This window comes from Morone saxatilis, unplaced genomic scaffold (assembly GCF_004916995.1).
Source record: "Morone saxatilis isolate NCDOM2014 unplaced genomic scaffold, NCSU_SB_2.0 Contig18, whole genome shotgun sequence".
NCBI classification, from domain to species: domain Eukaryota; kingdom Metazoa; phylum Chordata; class Actinopteri; family Moronidae; genus Morone; species Morone saxatilis.
In genome coordinates this window covers 2,332,644-2,343,117 of record NW_023339740.1, presented here as the reverse complement: position 1 = coordinate 2,343,117, position 10,474 = coordinate 2,332,644, and the positions used below count along the sequence as shown (strand labels likewise).

Sequence of the window (10,474 nt, the reverse complement as noted above, 5' to 3'; positions counted from 1 at the left end):
AGTATGGAGTAGTGTAAAGTATAATCACCTGAAAATAAGAATGGTTGTGTTTTCTTTACCTTAGAAAAGCAGTTTTCAAACTGTAGGGCAAAGAGCCACTGCAGGTGGGAAAAACATGGAGTGAAACCAAGTTGAATGAATATGATTTATGACCAATGTTGACCTTTATTTCACTAAAATTCAACTTGGATATTTGAGCAAATTTATCTACAGAGGGATTTATCTACACCGCTAGATGCCACTAAATCCCTACACATTGTCTTGTTTACTTATTCTGTAATCAGACAGTACATGATTTGAAGGAATAGTTGACAATGAATCTGAAGAGGTAATTGATAGCAACTTTTGGTACTTAATAGCTTTTAATACTCAGTCCTACAGACACAGTTTGGTTGGTACCAAACATTCATTGAGGTTCAATGACCAGCCCTTGTAGAGACTCAGTAAATAAAGAGAATCTATACTAAATCACAAGGCTACAGTCAAACAATGGAGCACTGTCTGACTACAAATGACTACAATTTCTCATGTGCTGGATTCTATTCTACCAACAATTCATCTGTGTTTGTAAGTTGTGGTGAACATTAATATGAACCACCAGTATTTTACTCTGCAGCGTAAAACCTGCTCGTTACAAAAGATAGAACCAATATCTGTGTTCCTTCAGTTACTGTCAATGCAAATTAAATTTAACATTTATTTTTTTAAATGGAAGTATTGTGCACCATAATAACATATGCCGTACAACTGTGGTACGTTGTCTGTTAGCTGGTGATGTTGCACTGTCACATTGTTGTTTAACACATTTATGTTTATTGTACGTATCAGTTGTATTTTTTTCTTCTGCCGAAGTTCAGTCATATCATGAACCTGTTGTAAACCAGCTATGTGAACAAGAAAATATAAAGCTTGAAAAACCCCATTCAGTTGTGAAAATGTACGGCAGAAATATATCACTGTCGTCTTGTGCTTTCTGAATCGTGTGTGTACTGTAGCGGTGCAGGACTAGCCCCAGTTTTTAGTAAGGATCCCATCTAGATGCTGGTATTTCAGACTTTTTGGAGTGTGCCTATCACCTGGAGAGATTTTCTCTCTAAGCAACAAGAGGAAGAACGAGAGCTGTGGGTTACATTCCACGTTGGCCAAGGCCAGGTCTACTTGTGCCTGGTGGAGTGAAGGTGATAAAAGGGCTCAGTTGTGATCATTATTGAATCCAGTAAGTCTTTGTCACAAGAGCATGCAGCTCTTTCCATAAGTGTCCTGTTATGTCTGAATGAAGAAGTAAGGATCATTAGCAGATATATACAGTAGGTAGCGCAAAGGCAGAGTGCAGTAAGTGACTGACAAAATCTAAAATCTAATTTGATGTCTTATAATATGAAATCTGTATTTCTTATTGTTTCAGACACTGAAGCCGCAGTAACTGAGAAACAGAGGGAGAGCACAGTTGGTTTTTTGGTTGGATTTCGTAGTTACTGCAATTTTTACATTGTTTTTTATAAATATATAAAATAGACCAACAATGTACATTATTAGGCTGCATGCATGGAGATATCAGAATTTTGCTGCTGCTCTGGAAAAAATAGACTTGATGCCAAAAAGATCACTGCAAGTCAGTTCTACTTTGCTTCTGGTACTTTGGCACTTTGAAGTGTCATACAGCTCATCCTACCAACAGTTTCAAACTAAATACACACCTAGGCTTACATAGGCGAGTGAGGGGCTAAAATACAATTTCAATTTTCCAGGACAACATAGATTATTTCCAGGATATTTCATCATTTCAATCAATTTCCAGCTGTTTCCACAATTGGAAAACTAGGTTTTCCAGGGCGCGTGGGAACCCTGCAGCCTCCATCTACAGCATCTTGTTAACAGGACACTCTTCTCTCTCATTTCAACTGGGTGTTTATATAGAAATCCTACCACTGCTTTAAACTGCTCTCTTGCAACTGTGTGTGCTATTATGGTAATAAAGTTTGTAGAAACATGTTTGTATGCATCAGCCACACAGCAGGGTAGAAATCTACCATGTTTTTCCTAATACTGTGGCAATCAAATTCCAAAAATGATATGACATTGTTCTCTCATAAGAGATGAACATCAGCTGCACACATAAGCTTTCATATCAAGGCAGAACAGTTATAAACTTTTAGTAACCTGCAGTAATAAACTCATCACAGATACAGATTATATTTTTGTACCATGGGTGATGATGATGATGATTTGGTTTTGACTATGAACATCAGGTGGAATTTGGTAAAAAGCTTCATGAGTTGACTTACTGCCTTGCTGTCATTGCCGAACAGCACCAGGCCTGCCTTGGTGACAATGCCAGGTCGGCTAGCTCCGGTGATCTCCAGGGGCTGGCCGTTAGTGGGGCTGTTATCCACCAGACTGGAACCGTAGAAAGTCACTTTCTACAGGAAGAGAGGCACAAAACACCAAATGTGGTGAAGGCAATACCAAAACTGCTTACGCGGTTCGGACGCGGTTCGGGCTCAGTTCGGGCTGGCACAGACTTTTTTGGGGGTCTGGTAAGGTTGTTTAGTTGGTTGAACAGATAAGGATCCAGATAATGTTTTACTCACTCATGGCTAATCAGATCACCTGCCACAGGAGGACCTTTGGTTTAACAGGCTGAGTTGTAACATGTTGCCAATAAAAGCAAACCATCTTTATCAACGGTATCCATAGGTAACCGGCTCATCCCTTTACTGGCAGCTTCCTCCAGGTCAGTGGTTCCTAACCTTTTCTTGAAGGGAAATCACTGAGTAAACTGATGACCCCTGACTAAGGGACATATTTTATGAATATTTCAGGAAGTTTGTGTAAAATTAGCAGTTTGGATGAATTTTGAGCATTCCTGTGAATACTGCAGTAGAGATTAGTTTTCCTGATATTTTGAGGAACTTTTGATACAATTCGGTATTAGGTTGTTTTTTATCGAACATAAAAGGCTGACAAATTCAGTATTTCCTTTTCATAGGTCTCCATAGTTGTTTTAACTTCATACTTTTCTAATGCAGGACAAGGCTGTTTATCAGTGAGTGAATGCTCTGTGAATAGAGTTCATGTTCAGGTCTTTAAAATTTAGATCTTAAGTATAAATGCAAACTTTAAAAAGAACAATTTTGTTTAGTTTTCTTCACAGAAATTAACAAAACACTAAGATATAGGCCTACTGTATATAGTTTTCTTACATGCCTTAAATCAAGAAGGCCTTGCGAACCCCCATGAAGCTTTGGCGACACCTAGTGGGGGTCCTGACCCCCAGGTTGGGAACCACTGCTCCAGCTTAAAGTTACACGAAACACCACTTTCGTGGAATATTTACTAAAATGTTTTTTTAACTAAATTGAACAAAACCAGAACCAAAAACTAGAGGCTATGGACATAAATGTCAGTCAGTGTGAGCTTGATGCGTGAGTGTACATTAATTAGTCCTTTAATTAAGAAGTGCTGGCCTAACAAAGGATTACTGCCCAGGTATATGAATTATAACTTTTTGTTCACAACAGATATGAAGCATTCTTTAAACTTCGGATGTAAAGCCTCAAACCATTGTCTCCCCCTATAAAGTCAATTTTCAATATTAAAGTGCGTTACATAATGACATTTAATGTTCATGTATCATAAGATATGAGTTCTGTTATAACATGCAGTGCCATCCTGTGGCAGGACAGAGAAACGAAGGATGCAGATGAATGGTGTGCTGCTCTTTGTTACCTGTCCATCGACCTCCGCCCAGGCCCCGGGCACTTTGTCGTTCCCTCGGATCCAGTTGTGGAGAGCCTCAGCAGACTGGTTCCAGTCAATCTGCCAAAAGACAGAGGAATCTCTTCGTCATTATGTGTTAAGCAAAATGTAAAGAAATGAAATGTTTTACTTTGAAAACCATTCATTGTTTGCAAGATCACAATTTCAGATTGAAAATTCAGGCGCCCAAGGTGATGAACAGAGTTTCAATGGATTCCATTATCATCCATTGTCATGATCCATAACAGAGTGTAGAGAACTGTGTGGCTGTCCTTGTACATTACCTTGGAATTATCTTTCTTCTGTATGCACTCGTATGTGGCTCCCTCCTGTGGCTGTGTGATCCTCGGGGCCTTCCCCTCTGCTATCTGCCTCACTGCTTCCACCTGGAACCACAACAGTGCACTTCAAGTCACTGAAGCAAAACGCGTGCTATCTTTATAGACTTTGCCATCACAGTGTTTGTTATGTTGGGAAACTGAAGTGCCACTGAAGGTAGACAAGCATGAGGATCCTTAACATGATACCTTCATTTATTTACATGATGGCTTTTCTTTACCTACATGTTGGGACTGGTAAAGATTTAATAACGGAAATGGTGATGGCTCCTATTCTTAAAAAGGACCATACCACAAGTTTTGATTCCTTCAGTACAAATCACAGAAAAATAATACCACAGCATTTTACAAACACTAGGCATGGGATGATATGAAAATTATTATCTTGGCCAAAATAATAATAATTATTATTAATTATTGCAATACACAATATTATCATGATAATCATAAAAATATACTTTACTACTACTAATACAACCATACTTTTAAAATGACTAAAACTAAAACTTACTGGAATCACTTTACCTTATATTTTGTTAAGAAACACATGATTATTGCGTCACTGTTCTTTACTTTGGAATCTAGACTATTTCCACACATCTGGTTTAACTTTTTGTGGGGGATGCAATGGGTAAGCCAAGACTTTAGCCATGGTGACAACCTTTGGACTGACTGAAAAGATGCAGGCTCCCCCATGTCCATCATGACCAAACTCTCAAAACTCTCTCAAGTTATGTAATCACAGTGAATATCAGCCTGATTTACGTTACACTTTCACTAGCTATGTTTACTTGGAACCTAATATTTTTATTATAGTTGGTTTAAAAGGCCAAACAGAATAAAACTTCTCCACATAAACAGCCCAATCAGACCCAAACCGATTTCAGTGGGTTGCAGGGAGGGTCATCTAAACCTTTTCATAAACCCATGAAAAGAAAAACTGTACCAAGTAAACGATTTACCCTGATTACTTTATGGATGCGTGGAACAAAAAACGTTAACCAGATGTGTGGTAATAGTATAGATTCCAAAATAAAGAACACAGAGTAAATATATGTGTGTCTTAACAAAATATAAGGTAAAGTGATTCTAGTATAAAAATCTTCCTATGGTCCCATGCCTACTAGTGGCCAAAAAAAAGATGAACAGCTTTAAATGTACATAATGTTGAACAGAACAGTAGACAATCAGTAGTAAGATATCTTACTCATATCTTACTTAGACAAACAATACTTGCACATCTATATCGTTTGGTGGTCAATCCTACATTTTATAATCCTAAATAATTGTCTCTTCTAATCGCAAATAATGCACCCTTTGTATCCAGACTGAGCACTCAATATAAAAATACACTAAACCACAGTGTGTGCCAGATGATCCGCTTTAACCTCTGAGGCAAAACAAAAGCAGGTTAAAGTTTAACTATGGCAGGTGAGAGCAAAGACGGTTTGTTAGATAAACACTTTCCCATAGAGCTTGGGAAGTGTTTTCATTCATGTAAATGTGTATTTTATGGTTACTCCATACATTTACTCATATCTCCTGCTGGGAATGGGACAATATGATAACTTCATGCAATGATTATTGGGAATTCATGATTTGATCACAATAATCTTCTAACTATGCTTAAAACTCTTACAATGGAACTAAAACATACTGGAATCCTTTTAGTTGACTTTTTTTTTCTTACTGCATCATATATGCGACACCCTATCTCCCTGTTGTCTTTAGATTGGAATTCATAGTATTTCCACACATCCAGTGGAATACAATGGGCAAACTGAGCCTTCAAACATGGTGAGGCTTAGAACTGAACAGATGTGGGTTACCCCTTTGTGGCAATTGAAAAATAAATCAGGGAATCAATATAGGGCTGTATATTAGCGAGCTCGACCGCTAGGCCTGCAAGGATATTCACTATTATCTCGATAATGGAAATTCACCATGATCAAGTGTTTTATATCGTGATACGGGATCATATCGTACATCATCACATCCCTTTTAAGCAACTAGCACAGCCTGTTTTCTCTACCCACAATGCCTTTTCCATCACTACACTCACTGTGCCTTTGACTCCCTCTGGAAAGAGAAATCTCTTGTAGATTGTGTTGACGGTGTCATTGGGGTCAACATCACACTCCCTCTGCAGCAGGATTGGTCCAGTGTCCAGTCCGTCATCAGCCCAGAACACTGTGAACCCGCCCTTTCTGTCGCCATGGATCAGGGTCCTGTGTGCCAAAGGCAGCAGGTCAAAGACCGGCTCTGTCACAATGCTTACCCCGACCCGATGAACGTGTGCATCACTCACCAGTTGATAGCGGACGCCCCCCTGTGGCGAGGCAGCAGGGAAGGGTGGTAGATGATGGAGCCGTGTTTGGGGTGGTCGATGACCTCCATGGGGATGAACTGGGAGCAGAAGGGCAGGACGTTGAGCTCGGCTCCAGTGGCCTTGTACTGAGCTACCACCTCCGGGATAGCCTGGCCCTTCACACGCCAGCGGGGGAACTTGAAGACGGGAACGCCATCCTTCTCCGCCTCAGTTGCTGCAGGACAAAAGAATGATCAAATCTCAAATGTACAACCACAAAAGATTAAGAAATCTAAAGAGGATGATTATTATTTCTTTGTTATTTGTTTCTGTTATATATAATTCTCTGTCAATTTATTGTTTTGATAAATGAGGAGACAGTGAGCCTCATGTTGGCTTCACTCTCTACAATCTGTGCCTCCAACAGAAACACAAGCAGCTCGTGCTGACCAATCATAGTTTCATTTAAATGTTGGAATTTGTAGTTCTCTCATAACCATAAGGCTACACTTTCTAGCCCTTCCTTATACAGTGCTATAAATCTGGTATCGGATTGGACGTCTTACTGCTGGTTACTGCTGATATAAAGATGATGATGAGGTGATGACACACCGTACTTGGACACCAATACAGATTTTTTTTTTTTTGGTTTAGGGGACCAAAGTGATAAAACTAGTGGTGTGAGGAGTCCAAATTTCATTTGGCACCATCTATTAATGGCAGCCGTGGCCAAACTTATGACTTTTTTGCTTGGAAACTCACACTCAATTAGGCTTTAGCAAGAGCAAACACAGTATTTTCATTCATTTCACTCTAAAGCCCAGTTCAGACCAAATACTTGTAACTACTTGCAATGGACTGGCCTGCAACATTCTGAAACTTGCCAGTTCACACTAATGCAACCAGCGGAGTATCTATAGCAATCCATAGCTTCCATTCTAACTGCCGGCTTTTCAGGCTTTTTGTAGCTGGATATCATTTGTAGCATATTATTCATGAAACCATGAAAACGGCAAAAGAATTTGGAGCCGTCTATGGGTGCACGGATAAATTTAAAGGTTTGTTTCAAACGCATTGATGAGGTGATCCTCTGTTTTCTCCGTCCAAAACTCTGCCACTTCCACCAGCTGACAGTTTGTAACTGAGTTGACTGGCGCACTTCCGTACAAGCTGATTGGCTATTGAGAATGGTGACATTATACCGCTGCAACATTTCGCTACAAAGTGCTTAAACAGTTTCATCTCGCTGTGACTCTCTGGTTTGAACTGGGATTAACTGGTCCTATGGATGCTAAGGTAAAGCTAAGGTTTGGAGCTCCCAGTCCCGGTTAAGTTCTCACCCAGTGGGTCAGCCTTGCCATCCTTGTCAGGGATGGTGAAGACTCCTACGATGGTGTGGCCGTCCTTCCTCAGCTCCTTGTAAACCTCCTGGCCGAACAGACTCTGACCAATCACTGCGATCTTCATCCTCACACCTCACTGTGTTCTGAAACCGCCAGAAAATGTTTGGAATTAGTACAAGCACTCAAACAATATGAATTATGTCACATAGGAGGGAAAGAATGTCACATTTAATAAAGCAAGTGGGGGTTTATTGTATTGTATCTAAGAGCTACATCCTGCATATGCTGTTTTTAGACTTGCAAGTACTTTACAACTATGAAACAAGTGAAAGGTGTCAGTTTTTACTAGTTTGTCTTTGGCTAAAGGGCACACAGAACACTGACTTCAGAATAAACTCAGCAAGACAGAACATGCCTGTGCTTCTGTTAGCTTTGTGTGTGTGTGTGTGTGTGAGTGTGTGCAGACATTTCATAATAAAGCTCTGTGCAAAAATGTGAAAGTCTTGACTGTAGGTCTGAAGGGCAAACTGAGCAGCTCTGTGGCGGTTTCTATGGCTTTAGCATGAAAAACTGTGTGCAGACAGGCAGGCAGAATGTGTGTGTACATGTGGATTACTAGCATTCCAAATGTGTTCTCAGAAAAGGCTAAAATGGATTTTAGATGTAGTTGCAATACTTTATCAAAAGGACATACAAGAATGCATTTATATTTATATTTATAACTTCATATATATGATGAAAAACTAATAACTTCCATGCAGCCATTATGCGTTACTAGTTTATTTGATTTGATTTTCTCAATTCAGCTTAGTTTTTAATGTTTAAAAATGTTTAGCTTTACTTTAGTTTTTATTAGTTTAAATACGACAGGGCTCCCACTCTTTAAGAAATCGTTTTCCAGGACCTTTCCAGGAGTTTCTCTTGACAAAACAGGACTGCAATCGCTCACAAATGGGGGTCATTGGGTCGTCATGTCGTGTTAGCTCGCTTTCATGGCTAGCTGATTTTTCCACTTTCTTAACTGACCATCAGGTTGTGGACCCATATTAATAAGATGATAAGATTTAGTTATTCCATAACTGTCTATACCAGGGGTCAGCCACCTTTATGGTCAAAAGAGCCAAGAAAAAATGCGTCTGGAGCTGCAAATTTGGAACTATCCTTGCTGGGGAGACTCAAGACTAGAAGGCATGTTAATGCATTTTCTTATTCAGTGTGTAATGGCTGCACATTTTTACAACTGGATAATTTAAGAATCACTTTAGGCCAACAAAATGATAAATGAAAATTGTTAATTTCCATAAAATTTCCGTCACATCCACAGGGAGCCACCAGACAGGGGTTACAGAGCCATAGGTTGCCTACCCCTGTCTGAACTGTAGATTGGCTCAGTAACAGTGAAGAGTGTGAAACATATGAACATAATAATCATTCTTATACATTCTCTCAACTTTTAGTTAAAGAAATAATAGTGAAATTAAAATATTCCCCAGAGGTTCCCCAGGTTGAGAACTGCTGATGTAGACATACCAGTCTCAACAAACAAATGCCTCCTCACACACATATGACCTAATTTACACAGACTGGGGACATTTCCTGAATATTTCTGTTATATTTGAGTTAGTTTTGTACACAAAACAATTTTAGTTAGTTTTTGTTTATTTATTAAGTGTAGTTTTGATTTTTATTTCAGTGAACCAAAGTGTTTTTTCACACCTAGTTTTAGTTGTTACTTCCGTTTTAGTGAACTTTAACAACCTCTGCCAAGTGCTCAGTAATCATGACTGTCTGTTTGACAGTTTATTGACCCTGAACAGACAGGGGGCGGGTCCTGCTGTCCTGCCAACCAATCGATGCCGTCAGTGTAGCTCATGCCTCTGGTGTTGACCAATCAAAAGCACGGAAGAGATGCGAGGCTTTGACAGCCCACTGAAGGGACACTGTTCAGTTACAAGACATGAAGTTTAAACTAACATTCAGAACTATAATCACACGTTACCCACAATGCACTGCGTGAAGTCCTGTGCAGCAGCCATAATGTGGAGCTGTAATATTAATATCCTCAACAGCTGCTGCAAACAGCAACAGGCTCTTGTTGCAAATGCAAACAACCTGTGTGTGTGTGTGTGTGTGTGTGCGCGCGCGCGTGTGTGACAGGAGACCAATCAGCAGTTCGCAGGCTCACTAACTAACATTATGCATCATGCAAAGAATCATGAAGCAGAAGTGAAGTCCTTACCCCGCCTGCAGACCCAGTGCTCCTCTGCCTGGAAAGAGCGATCGGACGCAGACGGTCGCTTTTAATTTCCTCCCCTCAGCCACACACACAGGCCGCCCAAATTACATAACATGCAAATAAAGCAGAGTGATTGGACAGCGCGGGCCATAAGGCTGCAGGGGGGGCTGGGTTGTTTCTGAACCAACCCAATCCCACACACAAACTGTCAACTGACTCACTACACTTCAATAAGGAGCGACTATGAGTTTGTCCTGCAATATGCTGGAAGAACGTTACTTTTTAAGGGAGTAACATATTCACATCAGCAGAAATGTATGTATGGAAATATGGAAGGCCATTTCCGCCAATGTGACGAAAAATAAAAGATTTTGTAAGTCATGACAAGGAGTATTTTGAATTAGTATCTCTAAAATAATGACTTTGTGATGCTGAGTCATATTTTGAGATTCTAAATCAAAATATTGAGAAAGTTTCTCATTACCTGTAA

General features: G+C 39.8%; 1 protein-coding gene across 2 annotated transcripts in view; it reads right to left on the bottom strand.

Moving 5' to 3' along the window:
- The window catches only part of aldh1l1 (aldehyde dehydrogenase 1 family, member L1), a 26,949-nt gene extending 16,804 nt beyond the window's left edge, over positions 1–10,145 (bottom strand). For both annotated transcript variants that reach the window (XR_004796728.1, XM_035661537.1), the window contains exons 1-7: positions 9,988–10,145; positions 7,746–7,891; positions 6,406–6,640; positions 6,160–6,325; positions 4,044–4,145; positions 3,730–3,819; positions 2,286–2,420 (exon numbers count right to left, since the gene is read on the bottom strand). Coding sequence is in view for 1 of the 2 variants with exons in the window: in XM_035661537.1 (XP_035517430.1) it covers positions 2,286–2,420; positions 3,730–3,819; positions 4,044–4,145; positions 6,160–6,325; positions 6,406–6,640; positions 7,746–7,872 (855 nt within the window). In the remaining variant the exon portion in view is untranslated. The remainder of the gene's footprint in view (positions 1–2,285; positions 2,421–3,729; positions 3,820–4,043; positions 4,146–6,159; positions 6,326–6,405; positions 6,641–7,745; positions 7,892–9,987) is intronic.
- Positions 10,146–10,474: the final 329 nt, after the last annotated feature.